Below are 22,884 nucleotides of genomic sequence, written 5' to 3'. Positions count from 1 at the left end.
TTAGCAGAATGTCATTGCAGATACAACATGAGGAGGAGGAGAGATGAACTAGAGACCAATGAAGAACGGATCACACATACACATACACACACACACACACACACACATGCATGCATGCACACACACACACACATGCATGCACGCACACATGCACACAAGCATGCATGCACGCACGTGCGCACACACACACACACACACACACACACACACAGGTTCTATCTACTTTATTCAGCTGAGTTCCACCTTCTTTTCTTCTTTTATTAGAACTATCAAAATTAGTTTTAACTAAGGTCCGTCTTAGGACCAGATATTCAAATCATGAGCCAGTATAGGATGCTACATTTTCCAGTCCAAGCAACAAGGTCTTTAATTCATTCTCCTTTTTTTCCTGGCACCCTTAGATCTGCCTCATCCTCTACCACTTAAACATGTTCCTAACGCTTCAAGGATAGGCAAACTTGTGTCCTAGGCATCGATCTAAAGTTAATCTTCTGCCTGGAGCTTAACTCCACAAAGATTATAAACCACTTGAAGGTAAGATTTATTTTGTTTTGTTTCATTTTTTTTTGTCCTTACTGTTTTTCCCCTTTGCATGAAAGTTAGAAACCAGATGTAGTGAAGTAAACTGATCAACAGCAATAGATTCTTGTCAAATTCACAGTGTCATTTCTTTGTGTTGTTCTGGGAATATAACTGAGCTTTTATAAGATTCAGGGTACTTCGTAAAGTAGAGGTAATAGAATAATTCATTGACCTTACCTTTTTTCCAGTATGCTTCTACCTTAGACAATTTAACGACTATGATTGTGATGGTTATTTTTTTAAATTTTTGACTTGATAATTACAATGTAGAACAATCTGGGATGGGAACCTGAACAAGGAACTGCCTAGATTACATTAGACTGTGGCTATTTATGTGAAATATTCTATTAATTGGATTCTTTAAGGTAGGAAATCCTATACCGAATGCTATAAGAACTATCTCACAGGCTGAGCTTCGGACTAAAGGAAAAATAGAGAGCAAGCTAGTTGTGAAATGCCTGCTAACCCCCAGCTCTCTGCTCTTGACTGTGCATGAAGCATGGCTACATCTGTCATGTGCCTGTTGCTGCACTGCCGCTCTATAATATACACATGGACTGGTGAGCAAAATCACCCTTCCTCCTTTATGTTGCTTATATGTAAGAACTTCCCTAGAACAATAGGTTAAGCAAATGAGCCTCCTTGTTTTCCAAACACTCAAATGATCTTGTTCTTTCTCACAGCAAATTACCCACCCTCCCCCAAACCTCTCCAATTCTTTGACAACACTATATCAGCAATGAAGTAGCTCTAGTAATGGAAAGAAGAATAAATATAATTGTAGGGTTGTTTCACTTTAAATATGACCATAGTCTCAAATGCTTGATCTATTTTGCACAACAATTACAGAAGCATAAAAATGTTAGTATTGATCACTATAATGTTGGATAAGCACAGACTCTCTCTTCCCACCTTCAAATAGTCACTAATTTCTTCTGCAAGCCACTATACTGTAATGATGACATTTTCTTGACTGGCTAACTACTACCCTCTCTGATATTGATTCACTTAGCAAGACTAAACAGTGTCCTTCTTTATTTACTACGTTTTGTGACATCTTGTCGACCAATAGAATTATATACTTGTATTCTTCCCTTCTATTTTCTGCATGGCTAAATTTCGCCTCTGAGTTATTTCTAGAAATTGTAATATCTCACAAGTTTGTAATGAAAACAACCAAAGTTATCAAAGCAATAAAATTTCTCTTGAACTTTAATTCCCATTTAGGTATTATCAAATATTTTCCCTCCGCTTATGAGAAAAACATCCTCAAACCAACATCCATGCTGTTCTGTCTCTCAAAGCTATGTCTATTTTTATTTCATTCCCACAGCATTTTTTTTTATTATTTTTGCCATTACTTAACTGTATCTATCATCTGCACATGGAAGGGTTAAACTATTCTACTATTAGCTAATGTAAGGCCATCTCACCTCTTTTTCCCATACTTTCTCCTTGTAGATGACCATCTTGAAGACGAAAGTCTTTAAAGAAGTTTCACTAGGAGCTAGTTTACTAGCAATGCATTACTTTGAGATTCTATTAAGCTAGTCTCCTCTCAGCTAGTCTTAGCTCCTGTGTCATCTCTTTCTACACCCCGCCTTCAAAGCCATTCACTATCAAGTTGGTGTGTCTGATTTTTTCAAAGAATTTATTATTCTTTGTGTGAATTTTTCAATTGTTTACTATTCCATTATTGTTCATGAAATATAAATAAGGCCTAGGAAACAATGCTATTTCATTGCCCTTCTTAGAAGCTCAGAGTTAATATTACTGTAATTCATTTTATGAACAGTACTTAAGGAATTATAATGCATAAATTAAATTATAGCTGAATTGCTAAGCACATTTCCAGGCACAAAATGCTGGCTTCACCTTAGTGACTTCCACTGTTTACTACTCATTAAACATGTTAAATAATGTTGAATCCAATTAGTCATATCAGTGTGTTATCTCACATTAAAATAATTGCATTTATATATTTTAAACATATTTAAACCTATACCAGTGAATATTTTTATATAAGTGAACAGTTTACAATCTCTAAAATCAAATCACATAGTGCCTTCACCTACTGGCAGAATTGAACCTATTCATGTTCTCTGGCTAATCAACTATTCCAACTATAAGGGCAACTTCCATGAGCTAAATTAAAATCAGAGACCTTATCACTAGACCTAGGTTCATTTAATTTAAGCCTATTATTAAACCTCCCTCTTTTAAAAAATGAATGACTGAAGGAAATCTCATTAAACCTCCTGGAAAGGCTAAAGCAAGCTCTGACTACAGAGCTAACCTGAAATGGGAACATTACAAATATGTATGGTGATGTTTAAATTATATGTGATAAGAGAATGAAGTCAAAACTCTAAAGGAAACGGTTGTTAGATGTTTAATCTCTTTGTCATAATATACTCTGTGTATGTATACCTAATAGCAATTGTTGCAATTCATTTGAAAAGGCCAAAATGTATTTAATCTTAATTCACAAATAGTCCTCAAATATAAATAAATAAATAAATAAATAAATAAATAAATAAATGTGTGATATATGAATAATAAGGAGATTCTATAAAATCCTTGCTAAGTTCCACTTGCATGACTCAGAAAGTCACACTGGCAAAACACACCTGAAAGGCAATGAAATTTATAATAGATATCATAAGGATACCCGTGGGAATTTTATATAAACTCCTGGATTCCCCCATCAACTGGCAACATTTAGTTCTTCATCTAGAGAGGAACCATTTGCAATTTCTCATGGATATGGCATAGCAATTGTCATAATATTGGCCTTGGTCTGGCAACCATAGCTGTTGAAATTTCATGTGTACATTTCCTTTGTTGTGCCTGGGGGACACTATCTAGGAAAATATGTCCTGACCATGTAGCTGTTAAAATATTTCTACTCACTATTATATAATTCTTCTTAGCTTTATGTTCATGGATTGAATTGCACATGGATCTGTGGGGATCAACCAATTCTTTCACATGACATTTGATCTCTAGTGGTTAATCCTGGATATAATCTCATGTGTGTGAACATATATGTATTCACACACAAGAGAAATAATTAAAGAAGAGATTGTGGATTTGTGAGAGTGCATGGGGGAAGGTTAAGATTAGGAGAGAGACAGGAGGGTTTAAACTATATAAATATACAGTTCATCTAAGAAGTTCTTCAAAACCACTTAGCTCAGATTGACAAATATGTGGGGTAAGGGAAATACTAATCCATTACTATTGGAAGTGTAAACTTTTGCAGTGACTATAGAAATCAGTACGGTAGCTCTTTGGGAAGCTTGGAATACATTAGAACCAGGTATAAAACTTTTGGATGTATACCTAAAGAACTCTCCATTCTACTGCAGAGTCACTTACTCAACCATGTTCATTAATGCTGTATTCATAATATCCTGAAATTGGAAACAGCCTAGATATTCATCAGTAGATGAATAATAAGGATGATAAGGAAACTGTGATACACTTACACAATGGAATAGTATTCAGCTCTTAAGAAAATCATAAAATTCTGAAGAAAATAAATTAAGCTAAGAAAATAAACATCCTAAGAGAGAGTAACTCAGACCCAAAATAAATCGTGTTATTCTCTTGTATATGTATTTTAGCTAAAAAACTTTGTTAATCATGCTGAATAACCATGTTATGTTATTTAGTCTGAAAATAACAAACATAATATTATATATGGAAGTGAGCAATAAACCTTTTTTACTTTGAATAGCCACAAATTAGGAATGAAATTAAGGACTAAAAGAGAGTAAAGGGTCACTCAAAAGGTGGGAATAGAAGTATAATTAGAGAAAATGGGGAGCTGAGAACATGATTAAATTAAGAGTAGAGAAGAGGGGATTACAAGAGAGACTATGGAAAAAGAGAGCTAACACTGAAGGTTATTTGAGAGGTCATGTGGTAAACTACTACTGTAGAAGCTTACAAAATAAATACATATAAGAAAGAAATTTAAGTTAAATCCACAATTAAGGCTGGAAACAAAGTCCCAAGTGATAATGTCTACTTCCTAGATTGGGTTACACACAATTGAGTTGACACAAAGCCTCCTATGGAACAAGGAAACAACTCAGACTATGTATTTTCAAAGATATTGGGTTCTCTCCAAGGCCCTGTTGCTGAAGAAAAAAAATTATTCTTTTATATAATTACTATTATTAATATATAGTATCCATGATTCTGGTAAGTATTCTGCATTTCTATCATAGGGAAAAGATAAATGTCAACTCTGATAAAACCTTTTATCTACAACTGTGACCTCCTTGACTAAAACACTACTGCAGTAGTGGCACAAATGTTGTGAAATCAAACATTTCATGATTGAACTTAAGGCCCATTCTATGGTAGGAAACCCATCTTTAACGTTCATTACTCAGTTGTCCAAGAATCTGAGACTGGATAGGTTATGGATGTAGAAGAAACTCAAATACTATTATCCTGATAAAAGAACATTGCAATAAAATGACTCCTAAGGATACTATACATCTAGATCAGTCATTCACTCAGCTATTATCAGAGATGCATTCTCCTTTAGGAGAAAGAAAATAATACAGAGACTTACAACTAGACCATACGCAGAGACTGAGGGATTGTTCATCAAATCCATCCTCTTAAGGTTCAAAGAACTATACAAAAGGTGGTAGAGAGCTTGTGGGAGACAGTGTCTTTCAGACCTAAGAGGACTGATACACATATGAATTCAACAGAGACTGTGGCATCATGTACAGGGCCTGCATAGATCAAATCCAAAATGGCCCCAAGTCTACGACTGGAAAGTAAACATAAGATCTTGATCCCAAATAATAAGCTATCTCCAACAGACAACTTCTTGTTAAGTACAAAATAGTTTCCTCCACACTACTCTTAATGGGTATATAAGCAATACTTAAGGATAAAGCTCATGCTACAAGAACAAAACAAAACTGTTAAGGTTTTGCAGGGTTTTTTTTTTTTTTTTTTTTTTTTTTTTTGGTCTCATATTGTTTTGTTAGATCTCTTTTTTTTTCTCCACTTAACTGCTCTTCTGCCTGGATACTAGAGCTTCCAATGTTGTTTTGTACTGGTTTTGTCTGTGTGTTTGTGTATGTGTGTGTTATGTGCTTTTTCACAGTATTATTTACTCATTTAATTCTGTTTTGCTTGAGTTTTTATTTTCCTGTTTGTTTTCTAAGGAGAGAGAGAGAGAGAGAGAGAGAGAGAGAGAGAGAGAGACATGAAGTCCCATGGTTGTTGATCTGAGGGGGAAAGGATATGGGAGAAGTTATGGGAGGAAGAAACAATCAGAATGTACTGCATACATTTTCAATTAAAAGATTTAATTGGAGAAGAAGATTACTGAACTGAATATTGCCTTAACTTTCTCAGAATTAAAAAAAGTGCAATCGAATAATAGACTGATGTCTAGGAGACATAAGCTTGCTTCATGTTAGAATGACCATCAAACCCTCTAATACCTATAAAATAATATGTGCTTCCAGAAAATAAGTTCTTTATTTCTATGTATGTAACTCCAGTCAAAGAAAATGTGTTGTTCCAGAGCATACCTTTATACATGCCAACATCCTTTATCTACTTGGCAATATGGTAAATGGGATAGGTAATAAAATAATATCCATTGGCTGACTTACCCTTGAATTAACCACTTCCAGTGAGATGTTCTGAGGTGGAGCACTTGGCACTGAAAGGAATCAAATAAGGTGTGATAGTTACTGCCAAAGCCTTCCAATAGAAATTCCAGCCTGCTGATGTAAAAGGGTTTATCTTTTTCAGTTTATGAGAATTCAGTAAGTTAGTGCAAGTAGGTGGCCCTTTTTAGTATTCTTAGAGCGAAGAGAAATAAACCCTTCTTTTTGTATTATGGACTAAGTGAGTTGGTTAACCATTTATTGAGTTCCCAAAACTATTTTTACAACAGATCACCAGGTATCATAGCAAATAATGCCATCTAATTCCAGTTCTGTGATAACCCTCCTGGTAGGACCTATAAAAACACAGGGGAGACTTTTCAATGATTATCATACTGTGATTTTTCAGGATTTGCATCATTTTATAATGGGATGTATCATAGTAATAGACACTTGGGTCACTCAATTTCTATAACGCAATCATTATTTTCTCCTACAGAGTAAACAAAAGGAAATGGATTTTTGTTTGTTTATCTGTTTATAATTAAACGTGTATAACGTAGAAGTGAGCAGGTTCTCCAATAGTGTTCAGCCCATAGATTCTATTAACAAAAGACCTGTTTAATTTTCTTTCAGGGTTTTCTGGATAATTCATTATTTTTTCTTCATTTAAATTATTCTTAAATATTTATGTCCAAAGGGACATATGCAGCTCCCTTTTGGTAGTTGTGATGAATATTTACTAAATTCAAAGAGTATGCCTCCAGCCAATGTGAGTAATTTGAAGACAACTGTTGACTGGATAGCTGCTATATATCCAGAAATGTTCTAGTTCTCAGAGTTGGATTGCAAATAAAGCTCCCTGCCTACTGTAGCACCAGGAACAAAATTCAATGACTTCATAGTGTCAATTATTATTTAATGAATTGTTCTTATTTTTACTTGTGACACATTTTTGCATGTAATAAAACTAGACTACTCATTCATTTTAGCCACAACCCGTGCCCTTCTGCTTCCTCTTCTTTTCATGTAAATTGAATGGTGTCTGTAGTTTTTGTTTTGTTTGTTTGTTTTGTAAATAGGGCACTAGTATTTTGACTTAATTTAGGTATGTCCTATCCTGTTTTTGTCTAAAAATTCTTCACCATCAGGACATGTCCTATTCCCGACTAATTTCCGTATTCTTCAAACTGACAACCAATTAATACTCGTGGAATCAGTGAGGAGAAAAGAAAGCATGACCTACTTAAGGATTGGTTCCTGGAATTTTATGAACATGATGGAAGTCGAAATAATTAATTTTGTTTTGATTTGAACTTATTAGAGTTTGATAAAGATTGCAGCCAGTGTATTCTGTGATAAAATTTCAGAGTCATGTGTTAATTAAATCACTAATTATTCTTTAATGTTATTCAATAGGGTAGGGAATACCTCAGCTGTTTCAGTTAATATTATGACTTTTAATGAAGTATGGAATATAGTGTTCACATGTCCAAATATTTTCTACATTTTACTTTTAATCATCAATATGAAGGATACCGTTAAGCATATGTGTAAATCCAAGGAGCATTGGTCGAAATAGTAGATTAATTAGGAGAAATGTTAGGAGGTAGTAATAAAAGTTATTTTATTTTTTATTTTTTCCCAATTTTCATATAAATACTTTTGATACATACACATTGAAGTGCTACCTGGTATCTGTATCAGGTAACAATGTCTATAAAGTACTCAACAATTGATTTTAAAAATCAAAAGAAAATATAACCTCCCAAATTTAGTAAATCATTTCATGGGGCCAACATAGACCATGATCTGCAATGATCTTTCTCCCTTACTGATTTTTTTCAACATCTCTGATTTCTCTCATCTCCGAACTGTCACTTAGACAGAAGCTTAGAAATGCCCTATTTCTATGGGCATATAGTAAATCATGCCTGGGAAAGTAGGAGTTTCCTATTGTGTGACCATTCTCTGACACTTTCAATAGGTTATTCACCTTCCTTTTACTTGCTGGGAACAATGAAACATTTACCCAGCTGGGATCTGTCCAACCTCAGCAGAGTGGAACAAGCCTGCTCTAATACTGCCAACTGGCTTCCCAAACTTTGCTTTCTTATTTATTTTTATTTTTATTTTTATTTTTTAAAAATACATTTCAAGCTAAAAGGCCTTAAATATAATTCCTCCATTCAAAGGCTATCTGGTCCGTTTTAAGTTTTTTCTGCCCCTGAGGACATATACAAAGAATTAAACCACATTCACTAATCAGTAAGCATAATTTTAAATTTCATCCTTACTTGAACAAAAATTATATGTAGAGTATGCCAAATTTTCTTCAGAATATTACAAACCTTGTTAAAGCAATTATTTTTTGTCCTCATAAAAACCATGTAACCATCATTACTAAATCATTGTAATTTGGCTTTGAACTTCACTGGATTTAAAAAGAGCAAAAGTAAAGTATGATTTGTGAGGCCTGCACACCTAGAGTTTCTGCTGGGTGACTTATGTGTGAATTAACTTCCTTCAATGTTAATAATGTTGATTTTTTAAGTTGACAGTCACTGTTGGAACATAACTAACTTATTTATGGCTCAAGTGCAGTCTCAAGTTTTACCCTTGGTGAAACTTAGAGCATACCCTTGCTTTACCTCACGTAATTTCACAAACATCTGACAATATATTTCTGTAAGTGATGTGATATATTTACATGGCACTATTTTTCTTAATTGTCGTTAACTTCCAATTTATAATATGCCAAAACAAACTGAGGAAATTAAATGTATGACAAGGACAATGTTAGATGCATCGATATTATTTTGTATTAAATGTTGAGAATTGATTTGATGAAACTCTCAAAAAACTATACTTTCATGGTGTTGACTTGTTAATTTTCTGTAATACAAAACTCTCTTGCTTTCCATAGACAGCATATTGCTTGTTCTGGTTGCAGGGAAGTAGAGAGTTCTTCGGTATTAGAGTTATCAATGAATAATAGATAGGCTTAGATGCTGAATGGAGGTGAGCACAACAGACACTCCCATGCCTTAGTTTATCTTTCATAGTTGTACAGAGGGAGGAAATGTTTATCTTCAAAATGTGAAGACATCAGTGACAGTACATCATTAAGCTGATGAGAGGATGTCAGAGATTTCTCTCAGTATGGTAGAGCTACTGCTTCAAACATATTAAGATGAGGGTGGATCACATTCCATACTGCCTAAAGCGTCTCAATAAATGAAGCATTTGAATTTATTTCTGAGAAATACATGCTGCCAAGTTCATATAACTATTGACCAAACTAACTCATGATATTTAATGTATCCCCTTTACAAACATACTAATCTGAGGCATTTATCACAAAATGCTAACATTGTTTTGCTAGTTGGTTGTTTGGTTGTATTAGTTTTTGGCGTTTGACCTCAGGATCAATAACTGAGTATAGCAGAGAAGAGAAAGCATGAGATATAGCAGGCAGAACGAAGCTCAGTACTGCCAAGGTGGAAGCAATAGCACACACTTTATTGGAAATAAAAGGCTGTGAGTTGGCTATAAAGGTGGTTACAAATGAGATCAGGGTGTCACACAGGAATATCCCACAATCCTGCACTTCTCTTATCAAATGCATCTAATAAAGAAAATGTAGCAATTTTCCAACAACTACATTTACTTGGGGTGATAGTCTTGGAGTTTCTTTATCAATGACAGACAATTTTCTAGGCACTGCTGCATTTCTAGAAGATAATTCTTGGACTAATGAGTAACAATCTATCTTTCTCACTTATGACATTTAAAATCAAAGTGGAGAATAAGACTGCAGTATTACAGTTCAGAGTGTGAATGAAATCTACATAAATTATGTAAAATACTCATTTTCATTTGTTTTTCTTTTATTTTTATAATTATAAGCTATAAAGTAATTTATTCAGTCAGTGCATATTCTGTTCTGTCTTGAATAACAGAATCAGACGGTTGGCTAGAAGAATTACATTAAAATTAATACTGAAGTGGCCTAACATTAAAATACTCTTTTAAGTGAAATTGCAAATGAGCATTAGCCTGTGTTCTCTTTGGAATATCCTTAAAAACATGCATGCTTTTCTTCCTGCCATTGATATTCTGTAAGGTACCCACCTCAATACTTTCCCAGATTAAAGACTGTTAGGTCAAGAATCAGAAATTGAAGGCAGTTTTAATCAAAATATCAATAATTTATAAAACTAAACATACTAACAGCAAATCCATGCTGCCTCAAGATGGCTTGGGTCTTTTTAGTATTCATGGGGACATCTCTGCAATGCACCTGCCTGCATCTCCATAGTCCCATTCCAAACCATACACTTGCCTGTAACATTTATTAAGTTTCCCAGGCTTTCATTATCATTTATTCCTTTGGTAACCAGCTTCCCCCTGACACTGTTCAGTTAAATCCATTATCTTCATTACAAATTCTTCCTCTTTTAATTTCATTTGAAAAATATGTCTAATCTTCATTCGTTAGGCAAGAGAAAATGAAGGTGTACATCTTCAAGCTCACTTCTAATATTTCAAGTGCATGTTTACTTAACAAAAATCCTTTGGGTATATTTACTAATTAAGCTGTATAGTCCATCTGTGTCTTTAAAAAATGATAAGTGAAAGAAACATGCCATCTATATTATTTCAAACACAAATAAATGTGTTTATTTTGTAGCATGTATAGCAATGAACAAATATATACACAAGAATAATTTGAACTCTTACATAGTAGTGATAGTTTGGAATTATCCTTTAATCCATCCTGACTGAATGTATGCAACTGAATCATAAACGTAAATTTGAATACAGTATGAATAAGTTGAGTACAGTATGAATAACTTGAAGTTACCTATGCTTTTATTTATGATATTACATTGCAAATAATATTAGTTCAAAAACCCTTACACTAGAATCAATAACATATGCAACATTATTTTTTCATTTGTCAACAGACATATGAGTAAAATTTCACAGTTCATCACTTACCATCTGAAAGTGTAACAACTGTTATATCATCAGTAGATACTCCTGGCCCATAACGATTATAAGCTAGGAATCGAAGAGTATATTCTGTGAATTTTTTCAGGCCTTCCAGTTTATAAGATAGTCCATCAACCTCTATATTCTGTAGACATAAAATGCCAGAATCGTTATTAAGGAAGCACATTAAAGCAGAAATGGCTGCCATTCTGTGCAATCAGTGAATTTAACGTTAGACACTCGTTCATAGAAGCACACTCTAGCCCTTTAATGAATTGCTGTAAAATCATCTTTGAGTCAGACACTCCCCTACTAAAGTCTAAACTACTCAGCAGACTCTGTGCTAAAACATCACCATGCGATTTTTATAGTCATTAAGTTTCAATTTGTTTAAACCACCCAGAGCACTGAGTAGTATGGGTTATTCCACCCACATCAAAGCCATGACTAATAAAAGTACCCTAAATTAAATAATTTGTCAAGAAATCACAGATTGACATTTGCTTGAAGAAATATATCCACAGATACTGAAAGTCTCAGATAATTTGCTGCTAGTTTTATGTTCCTAAAATGCTGTGGTGTAGACTGAAACTACTCTTCTCTAGTTCACAACTGCAGAGGGAAGGTAGCAAAGGTGAAGGTCACTGAAAAAAATCAGAACCAGTGCTTGCAAAGGAAATGTCATTTAAATTTACATTATAATTCCCAGATCATCATTATCAGCATTGGTCAATATAGCTCTGAAGTTTATTGAAATGGTCTACAAAAAGGCGTGTATAAAATTGGAGGGGAAACATCACTTAAAAGGAAGAGGTAAAAGTGAAGTGGGAACATCTAAGAAAAAAATTACTAATTACATAAGAGCAATTCATGCCATATTGTCTTAAAAAAATAACTAAGAAGTAGACCTAATTGTTTTACTTAAGTTTCTGACATATTAAAAATCCTGATCAGATGTTGTATATGGAAGTACAAAAATCATTCTATGCTTGGTAAAAAGTACTCTATTTCTAACTTCTCTCTCTCTCTCTCTCTCTCTCTCTCTCTCTCTCTCTCTCTGTGTGTGTCTCTCTCTGTGTCTCTCTCTCTCCATTTATATATAATATCTTTTCATTTAATAAGTAATTTGAGAGAAAGAATCTCAATAGTCATACACATTCCATATACATAAATGATTAAATGGTCAAATGTCATTATTAGATTTTACTTATTTATTCGAAGACTTATTTACTGTTACTCTTCTTGAAAAACTCATATGCCTCTTTTGAGATTTCTATTAAATCAATAGTTAAAATATAAAAATCCACTGTGGTGGGGAAGTCTATGCTACTAAGAGTAATTTCTGAAAATAGATGGTCACAGCATGAGGGTTAAGAGAATACAGAACAATATAAAACATCCTCATCTACCTGACAGTGAAAAGGGCAACTTGAATAATGCCACTAAATACAAGCAGCTCATTCTTAGGCTGAGTAGTGATAAGAAATATCTCTGGGCACAGGATATGGTTATTTATCTTGGCCTGAGCATCTACAGTCCACACTTGAACCAGCATTCTCCCAATGAACTTCACCCCCTTGTTCTTTACATCATCAACACAGTACAATGAAATAGTTTAGAATTTCCAGGAACAAGTACTTGGAAACAATCAGCTATTCAATAGAAATGATAAATGATGAACTGTATCAGGATCTGGCAAGCATGCTCTGCCTTTGGCTCTAGAGTTATCCTGGAGATAGATGGCATGCGGCTCATCTCTTACCCACCTGTTCTTTTCCTGTAGATACCTCAGTGCAGAACAGTCTGTAACCTTGAACTGGTCCATTTGCATAGGCAGGGGGTTCCCAAGTAATAAGAATTGAGGTAGGTGAGGTAGATACAGCATGCAGGTTTTCTACTGGCCCTGGAACTTGCACTGCATGTAAAAGAAATTGATGCAAATAGGAAACTTGCTCTATCAAAACAATTTTACTTTGTATAGTTCAATGAACGAAAAATTAATCTTCACTATTTCTAGGATAACAAAGAATAACAATGTTAATATGCAATGTGAAAGTACAATAAAGAAACTTCTATAAGCAATTTTGTTTCAAGGTAAAGATTATAGAAATTGATTCACTCATTTCATTTTATATTTAAAGAGACTGGCCAGAGTATAAATGATTAGGATAATGACCAAAAGAAGTAAGACTCTCAATCTAAACTTTTAATCTAGAAATGTTTCAATTCTGCTTGTAGGCTTTTGCACATATATTGCTAATAGCTGCTGAAAGAAAAAGAAATTACAATACTTATAATTTTAATATTATGATTTGTTTAATCAAATAAACAACACACCTAAGCATAATTCATCTCATTATTTTTAGGTCAGCTATTTATCTTGTAGCAGAATCTGGTTCCTTTAACTTTTTATAAGGGATTTTATTTTCGGTTTGACTTTTCCATTTTCTCTCATAACCATTACTTAATCAAAGATAAGTAATTTGCTTACTAATGAAATTAGAGAGCACAGACCCACTATCTATAATCAAAACTCTTCTGTTCAGTTGTGTTTAAAGAGTCACAAATTTTCAGTTTTCTCTGTAAGTAAAAGGAAATTTTTCAATCTAGTTTTGCATCTAAAATTTGGAATAAATGGAAATATTTCAAGAGTGTTCCTTTCTGAGTTACAATCTGTTATTCCTCAAGTGGAGAAGTAAAAGACAAGAGACAAATACTACAACTAACTCATGATTTGGTTAAGGAATGTGCTGAATATGTAATAGTTAAAATTTTGAGATAGATTTCCAGGCTCTCTGCCTTGGTTTCCCAGGGCAAAATAAATCTAGGAACCTGGAAGATTGACATGTATGCACTTGGATGAAAAGGAACTGATTTTAGTTAGTTTTTCTTTAGTTGTCGCATAATGGGGTGTAAGATATAATCCAGATGGATTCAATGCTTTACTGAGCTTTTTTTTTTTTTTTTTTAATAAGCTTGCTTTCACCTGACTCCTTAGGCACTAGATGAACAAAAAGTGTTAAGAATTTGGTGTTCTACACACATCCTGGGATTATAAATGTGTCATGAGAATTTGTAGATCACTCCTTTGTTCTGAATGAAGCACATGAGAATCTGATGGTGCCTCTTCACATCAGATCAGTGCAGTACAAGAAAGAGACAAGGTGCACATCCACATATCACTCATGGAAAACAATCATCTCCTTTTAGGAAGTCAAACAGTCTTGAGGCTTGGGAACCAGAGAATAAGATATACCAAATTCATAGCCATTTCCAGCAGGCATCATAAAGAAATACATTGTAAGGTTGCATGCAGCTCTTGAGAATGAAAGGATGTGTCTCTCCAGCTGATTTTAGCTGCTGCTACTTAGTGTCAAAATGTTTCCAGTGAAAATAGTTAAAGCACCACCTAAATTTTCTAGTAATGGAAGCAACTACTGTGTCAACAGGTTATGCACAAAGCTTGCTATGCAGGAATTGTTTTAGAATGTTGTTTTACATGGGTTAAAATTACTGGTGAAATTACCAACTCTGTTGTCCCTGAGTAACCTGAAGCATATGATGCCATGTAGCCTTTATTGATTTGACAATAAAGGTGATTATTTAATATGACTGATCACTGATGTCTTTAGGATTATGATAAGCATAAGTTTGGAATATGTGCATATCTATGTGGGCCCGTGTGCTTTGTAATTGATATTTGTGCTTATTAAATGCTGTTGATTTCACAACATCAGGCTGTTACTACCCTAACTTGGACCTAGTTGCAATGGGTAGTGCCAACACTCATCATTTATTCATCAGCTGTATTTGTCTACAATGTTAATGGCCATTGGACACTCTTCAGGGAAGGCATGGGCATGGACTTCTAGGGGAATTCCAAGCAGATATAACAGACACAAGAAGTGCCAAGGACCATTCAGAGTCTTTGTTTCAAGTGTTTCACCGGCTGCCTGACAAGGGAGAACATTTTCTTTGCTAGGGTGAATTCTCGATGCTAAGTCATTATCTTATATCTTACTATACGTTAAAATATAATTTAAGAATTTACAACATGGGAAGAATATCATAGATATTTTTCTGTATTAAAACATTACAGCCTTAAATAACTGAATATATTTATATAGAAAAAATAAAATCAATTAAGCATAGTTCTCATCAAAATTCCATACTCTGAATAAGATTATAGTAGCTCCTTTCCTGGTGTTACTAGAAATTCAGATGAATTTTAAGTGTTTATTCTTCATAATAGTGCCACAAATTCAATTGCACGAGTTTGTAGTATTTTTGTTTTGAGTTTTAGTCCTATTTATATATGTGGATAATATGTTCTTGCTTGTAAGTTATGGGTGTATATTTATACATACATGATAATGACTGCAAAACAATTATGCTTGTTATCAGGTACTTTTCTAGAAAATATGTTGAAATATAGTTTATGTAGTATCACATACATGATATGTGAATATAAGCTACAAAGAAAAGAAAAACTTAAAGGAATACTCACAAGTATTCCAAAGACAGTATTAGATGTGAAATCAATACAGTTAACAGTTCCAGTCTTCCCTATCATTGCATTTTAGTATGTCAGTCAAGAAATTTAATGGGTTTAACAACAGTATTCCCACGATATGTTTAATACTGATCTCCTTGGACAATAATTTGTGGCAAACTGCATCTAATTTCTTTCCATCTCAGTTCAAGCTACCTATTTCTTCAAATAATGAAATGACTTTAGGATAGAGGCATAATCTATGCAAGTAACTCATCAATCAATGTCAATCTAACCAACTTCATTTTAAAATTTTAATATTGTATTGTCATAGAAACTCTGTAACACCTGTGTCTAAGGACAAGTTAAATAGTTACAGTGCAGTAAATGAAATATATTAGATGTCACTGTTTACACTGGGAACAGAAATTTGTGATTATATATGGTTATATGTGTTATAGGATAACAAAGCATTTCATAGTAAGACCTTGATGTATATTAACCTTCAAGTGACATATTAGTCAAATATTTAATTAAAATCAATCACATGCAATAAGATCCTGATGAGGATGGGAGGAAGAAACAAGTAGTGGGGTGAGAAAGGGAAAGAGAGGAGAGATAAAAAGAAAAGGAGAGTGACATAAAAAGAAAATGACTACAATAAAATGATTATAGATGGCAGAATGACTGTAGGAATGTATGGTATTCTTCCCTAATTCAGCTATTATCTGCATTTGTTATTAAGTAATTTATGAACTTTGTGATGGGTGATTCATTTTGTGGAAACAGGAGATGAAACATTTGAGGGTTTGTGTCCACAGTTTCTGTCACCTGTGTTCATGAGTCTATGAATGGCTATGACTAACGTATTAAAATATCTCAGGCTGCTTTCGTTCTTAAAAAAATCAATGATTTACTCTCTTACAATCACAAATACTGATGGCTAATTATGTTAGGATAACAAATGATAATCAATTCACCTTAGAGTCATCCTCAACCTTTACATATTAATCATCATCATTATTATTTACTTTGGAGTGTTGGCTTTCAAGTATGTATGTGCACCACAGGTGTATTTGATGCCTTTAGATATCAGAAGAGAATGCTCAAGTTCCTGAAACTTGGTGTGACAGTTTGTGAACTGCCTTGTATGTCCTGGGTATTGAACCTGTGTTCTCCACAAGAGCAGTGGGTGCTCTCAAGGGCTGAGCCATTCCTTCAACCTACCTTCAACTTTTCATAAAAGACTAGTAAATATAAAGTTGATATGGTTTTATAGTAGCTCCTTTTTCCTTTTTCACATATGAGCATTTTAAAAGCATTTGGTTCATCTGGTCATACCCAATAGTGTTTTAAATGTTATGATCATATAACATATATACATTTAGCTTTTGTATCCTTTCCTTGTCATATCTTTTAAAGTATCTGGCTACAATATGGTTTCCTAAATCCTAAATGCCTAACTTATTTTTTTATTCAGTCTGTGTAATCTAAAATCTTGGGACTTTCAAAAATCTGTCCCAAACAAGATGTGAATTTAAAGGTTTCAAGGAAATGGTTAAGGAAGATAAAGGCACGCCACAGCCTAGAGAACACTGGCTGAGCTAATGTCTTTCAGCCATTACACTGATGGTTCTCAGCTGGAAATCTGAAATGAAGACAAATGTTAGTGTCAGCGAATATGTAGTTGAACATCTGAATATTTAAAGTTTTTTTCTTTTAAATGACTGTAAAGTACAATGAGTTCTAATGTTCCTAAATTGTCAATTTAACAGCTATTACTCTTGAAGAACCAAAGAAATGCCTCATTCTGAAAAAAAATTAAAAAGGCATTGTATGTGTTGTCATTCAAATAATGATCCATAAGTCATATCCCCTCAAGTCAGGACAGAAATCTGAAGATGACTCTCTTTATCTGCTTAATAATTTAAAAGTGATTTGGGGGTGAGTTTTAAGGATGATAACAAGCAATCTAAGAAATCTTCTGTAGTGATCTGAATGGATTTTACATGCAAAGTTCTCTTCCTTTTAGCAGAAATTTCTACTGCCAATGATTTGCAAAAGAACATTTTATATGCAACTCATTTCTGAAACTACTCACAATTATTGATAATAAAGTGCATGCTTTGATTGCCTCTTGATTTTTTAATCCTGTATTTAACAGCTTTAGTAATATTTCTATGAAATCTGTTTCTATTATGTGTATAAGGAATGCAACATCAGAAAGTCTACTAGCAATGTAATTATCACCATAATGAATCTTGACTGAACTAGGCTTATTTAGGTGATATGATGGTAATTTGGCAAGGAGGAAGTGGAAAAAAAATAAGGGGTAAGTTTCTAGTAAGAAACCACAGGAGTGTTAAAGGTTTCACTTGAAGAAAACAGTTATTATATTCATTTTGCTTTTAGTTTTAATAGGTTCTTTATTGCTAATGCATGATATACTTGATAGTGTTATTGTATATTTAACCACACATAAATAGTACTGATACAGCTATGTAAGAATATACATAATATATGACATGTCTATCATAGAACCTATGTATTACTTATGAATATACAGGTAAATGTTTATACATATATGTATATATACACATAATATAAAAGCATGTATATTATATATATATATATATATATATTATAGTTTAATATGAACAGTCTTTTTTTTGAAGGAGGTACACAGTAAAAATTCATTGAATGGAATAAGTGAATTGCTACTTGGATTCAGTCACCTGTATTTACAGATCCAGGAATGTGTGGGAAAATGTACATGTGTGTCTTTTAAGGGTCCTTCTCCAATAGGGTCCCAAGCAGGAGGAAGATTCTCTCATAACCCTGAGTCAGAAGGACCCTGGAGATATCTTCTGTACCCTAGATGGCTCTTGTCCCACTAATGACACTTCAGTCTCCTCACCCTGATAGTGAATCCTGAAGCCATTGCCCCTTGAGACTCCAGAACTCTGGAAATGCAGGAGCAGTCGGTTTGTTGGGCTCCGAAGCACTTGTACTTCTCCCAGCATGGAGGAATTGGCCAGGAGTCTGGGGGCAAGGCCTGGAGCACTCCCACTGGCCAGCACCAGGAGCTGAGACAGGTTGAGTGTCTGCATCTGAATCTCAATGCCATAGCCAGGGTAGACATGGATGCTGTAGGTGCAATGTAGGAGCTCCACAGTGGAGCTGGTGATGCTCCCCAGGTCTGGAGACTCCACAAACCCTTCGCCCTCCAAGATGTTGTTATTGCACAGAACTTGGCTGGTGACAGAAGTGGTGACAGTTGGTGGTGGTGAAGATGGTGGTGGTCATATGAACAGTCTTAATGAGTCACACTAGGGTTAAGTAGTCTAATAATTATATTGATTAAAGGGTGTGATGAAATAATAATATACTATTAAAAAGATACCTCAAAATTTTCACTATGAAAACCAACTATTAACATTTTTGCAACAATCATATAAATTATATTAAATTTCAATTTTAAAACATTGCCAAAAAATGAAAATTGTGGTGAACATTCCTGACTCTGTGTTGGAATTTTAAGACAATATTTTTATTTAATAACTGTTATTTATTTACTTTCTTTATAAATGCTTTGTCTGCATGCCTGTGAACCAAGTATGTGCATAGATCCCAAAGAAGAAAGACAGGATGTTGAATCCACTGAAAGTAGTGGAGTCAGAGAAGATTCTAAGTTGCCTTGTTTTTGAAGGAATTAGATCCAGATCCTCTGGAAGAAGAGGCTCTCAACCACTGAGGTCATTATTCAGCCTCCAAATTTGTAACTCATTAAAATCAACGATTTATAAGTTAACTGCTTTTGAAATCTAGGAAATATAAATGCAGCATTAAAAATTGAGAAGTAAAACAAAATTTAAAAACTCATGCGATATTTATATGTCATTGACAGCTTTAGGTTATATAAACCTGATTGTGCTGGATGATTATTATCCTGATTATAGTAAATCAAATTATTGCTGTTCTGTTAATCTTTAGACTCCTTAGCATGGATATGGCCTTTTCAAGAACCTCCGATGTAACATAACATAATAACTAATATAGGAAATACTAAGAAAACCTGAATATATTGTTCAAATTGAAGTCCAGGAAAATACTTTACAAAAACCCGATTTCCAACAGGCCTGTGAAGGTGGTTATCCCCTAGATAAGCTGGTCATATTTATTTTCCATTGCGATTGGAAAGCTTACATTCACGGAAGAGCTGGCTTTGAAGTTTAATTGTACTCTGCGTTTTTATCTTTTGTGTTTTCTTCAGGACTGTGAAATATTTTGAGGCAGATATTTTCTAAAAATATCAAAATACAGTAAGCAGCTACAAAATACTTAGAGACTTAGGTTCTTATAGTACTTGTTAAAGTGGGTGTCTAAATATAAAGTAATCCTAGAAAATAATCTAACAATTATTTTTAAGTTATCAGAGGGGAGAAGGCAGAGCCTTTCCTGAAAACTACTATTGAAAAAATTTTTCGTATTTTCATTGGTGGAAAAACAGCTTTTAAGGGAGAGAGAATAATTTGATGAATCAGGAAACATGAGTAAATATTAATCTGATGGATATTTTATGCTGGTTGCCTTTCTAGAAAAAGCTGGTAGAAGGGGCAGGTACCACATGTCTAGATGAATATTTCAGATGATGACAACTTCAGGTAAAAATAGTTTGATAATTCTAATTGAATCTAAATAATAACAGAAGCTCATTACAATGGAAGGACACAAGTCACTTTGTCACAATGTACAGTGTTGTAATTAAGTTGCTGCTTTGTTTGATAACACACCATTAGAGACTAAACTTTATTCTAAAAAATTAAGAGAAATATGTGGGATTACTAATGACACTCAAAGAAAACTCAAATCACACCCATGTTCATCTAAAAATGCTTGTCTAGAGGTTGAGTTTTAATCAAGTATGATAGCCCTTGGAGGGACAAGGCAAGAGAATCATGAGTGCAACAGTAACAACAACAGCAACAACTTGAATATTACCTTAAAAAAAACAACTGTGACAAAAGTTTGCTCACAAAAATTGAATTGTCAAAGGAATATTCCGAGAAAACATGAAAAACTTTAGTCATTTCAAATACAAATAGGGACGAGTGCACACTGAATCTAGGGTAACTGCGAAAGAAAGACAGTGTCAGGAACCAATCACCTGAGTCCTAAATCCTTTCATACTTTTTGCTTTTTAATAACACTGGGGACAAAACACACACACACACACACACACATACACATGTCCATCATAACTTTTTCAGGGTTGTGTTATCATTTTTATTTATATTTTAATTATTAATTAATTAAATTTAAAAATATATTTATTGATTTATAGGAAATCACAGAGAAAAAAATTCGGAGTAATCCAGTATCTAGTGCCACTGCTACCAGAAAGAGTTCTTCGCTCATTTTCAGCTTTCTCTTACTTTGACACAGAATTAGAAAAAAAAATGTTTTTCTTTTCCTAATTCCAGGACTGTTAGAAAAATGAGAATGGGTGTGACATAGGATGGGAAACTGAAGTGTACCAGAATATATGAGAAATCCTCATCAGGATTGTGTTAATAAATCACACCTAATCAAGAGATGACCTCATCAAATGGCATAGTCTTTTGTACAAATAATAATTGAGACTTTTCACCTACTTGCATATGTCCACAAGAAGTGACTTTCATGGTTTTATTTCCAGAATAGGCAAGGCCAAGTTATTGCTTCATTCCTTTAGAAGCTTCACCAACAGGAAGCATATTTCCTAGCCTTTGTTTGCTTCACACTGATTTGAGACTCATATATACTTCAGGATTATATTTCTGCACACAGAAAAATCTCAGCTCTCTATAAATAGATAAGTACCAGAGAAGCAGGTGTCTTCAGCTTATGCACAAACCAGAGTGTTTCCCATGGCGATAATGTAACAAAGTCCCAGCAGCCTTTCTTGAAGTAGGCTTGTACTGTGGTCAGCGCGGGAGGAATCGATATCTGATATTTGTACTTTTAATAGAGCTATAAAAGACATGTATAGATTGCTTTTATAAAAGAATCCTGCTGCCATTTGTTAGAAGAGAAAGAAACAGCAATCTTTTCCAGACAGCTAAGTGAACAGATTTTTCTACATAACAAAAAGATGTTACCTTAGAAGATACCATCTCTTTGGGGATGAAATTTATTATCTATTTCTCGCCTTTAAATGCTAAGAAACTGCTTTGCATAAACTGTTTGGAGAGGGGCTATACATTAAGGAAAAGAGTTGAACTCTATTCTCTTAATATAAATTTCTGAAAAATCAGATGTCCGGATATAGCAAGTATCAGAAGGTCTCATTCAATTATTATTTGATAACAAAGGCTAGCAGAAATTATATATAACTTCAGGAGTCAGGGACCATAGGTCCTTCACTCAGACTATGTGAACAAGATCAAGATTTTTAAAGTCTTTGAATTTTAATTACCTTATTTTAAAAGATGAGATTTATATAGGTCCTACGTTGCTATAAAGACGTGTATTAACCTATTCATGGTTCACAACAAAAATAAAATTCTTATTAAATATTAACTGAATTTTGTAGTGTGTCAATAACTATGATAATTGGTGTGGATCACAATACATTTTTTCCATAAGAGTAATTAATAGTTCAAGGGAACCATGAAGGGCCAAGTGCAAGAGAGTCTAAAGTGGGGAGGATGCCAAGGGGTGAAACAGTCCCTTAAAACCCATCTCTTTCTCATCCTTAAGACTCACAAAGGAATTGATGGTTTTGGCATTCTGTGATCATTCTACAATATGGAGTAAATTTAAAGGGATAAATGTGGGCATTGGAAGCATAGTCCTTAAATGTTCTGGAATTCTAAAGAAAGAGAAAGTAAGCCTTACCCAGAGTGATGTTGGTGGTAATAAAGAGACAGAGACTTAGAGGCATCATTAAGAACTTCAGTTGTTAGGGAGATTTCAACCACAGCACCTACAGGACAGAACCTGCATAGCTGGTAACGTGAGTGCTCTTCTCTGAGATGAGAAATACTGCAACACACAGAACTGGGCCTCTCTCTCTCTCTCTCTCTCTCTCTCTCTCTCTCTCTCTCTCTCTCTCTGTGTGTGTGTGTGTGTGTGTGTGTGAAAGCTGTGTAGGGTGGGTGAGAGATTACCAGAGTT

At 34.0% G+C, this 22,884-nt stretch overlaps 1 protein-coding gene across 1 annotated transcript in view; it reads right to left on the bottom strand.

The window, feature by feature from the left end:
* Nucleotides 1-22,884, bottom strand: part of Dcc (DCC netrin 1 receptor) — a 1,165,761-nt gene that overhangs the window by 310,890 nt on the left and 831,987 nt on the right. The window contains exons 10-12 of the mRNA XM_052155825.1: nt 13,001-13,149; nt 11,241-11,379; nt 6,240-6,289 (exon numbers count right to left, since the gene is read on the bottom strand). Coding sequence (XP_052011785.1) covers nt 6,240-6,289; nt 11,241-11,379; nt 13,001-13,149 — 338 coding nt within the window. The remainder of the gene's footprint in view (nt 1-6,239; nt 6,290-11,240; nt 11,380-13,000; nt 13,150-22,884) is intronic.

Source organism: Apodemus sylvaticus, chromosome 13, assembly GCF_947179515.1.
Source record: "Apodemus sylvaticus chromosome 13, mApoSyl1.1, whole genome shotgun sequence".
Taxonomy (NCBI): domain Eukaryota; kingdom Metazoa; phylum Chordata; class Mammalia; order Rodentia; family Muridae; genus Apodemus; species Apodemus sylvaticus.
This window is presented reverse-complemented; position numbering and strand designations above follow the sequence as displayed.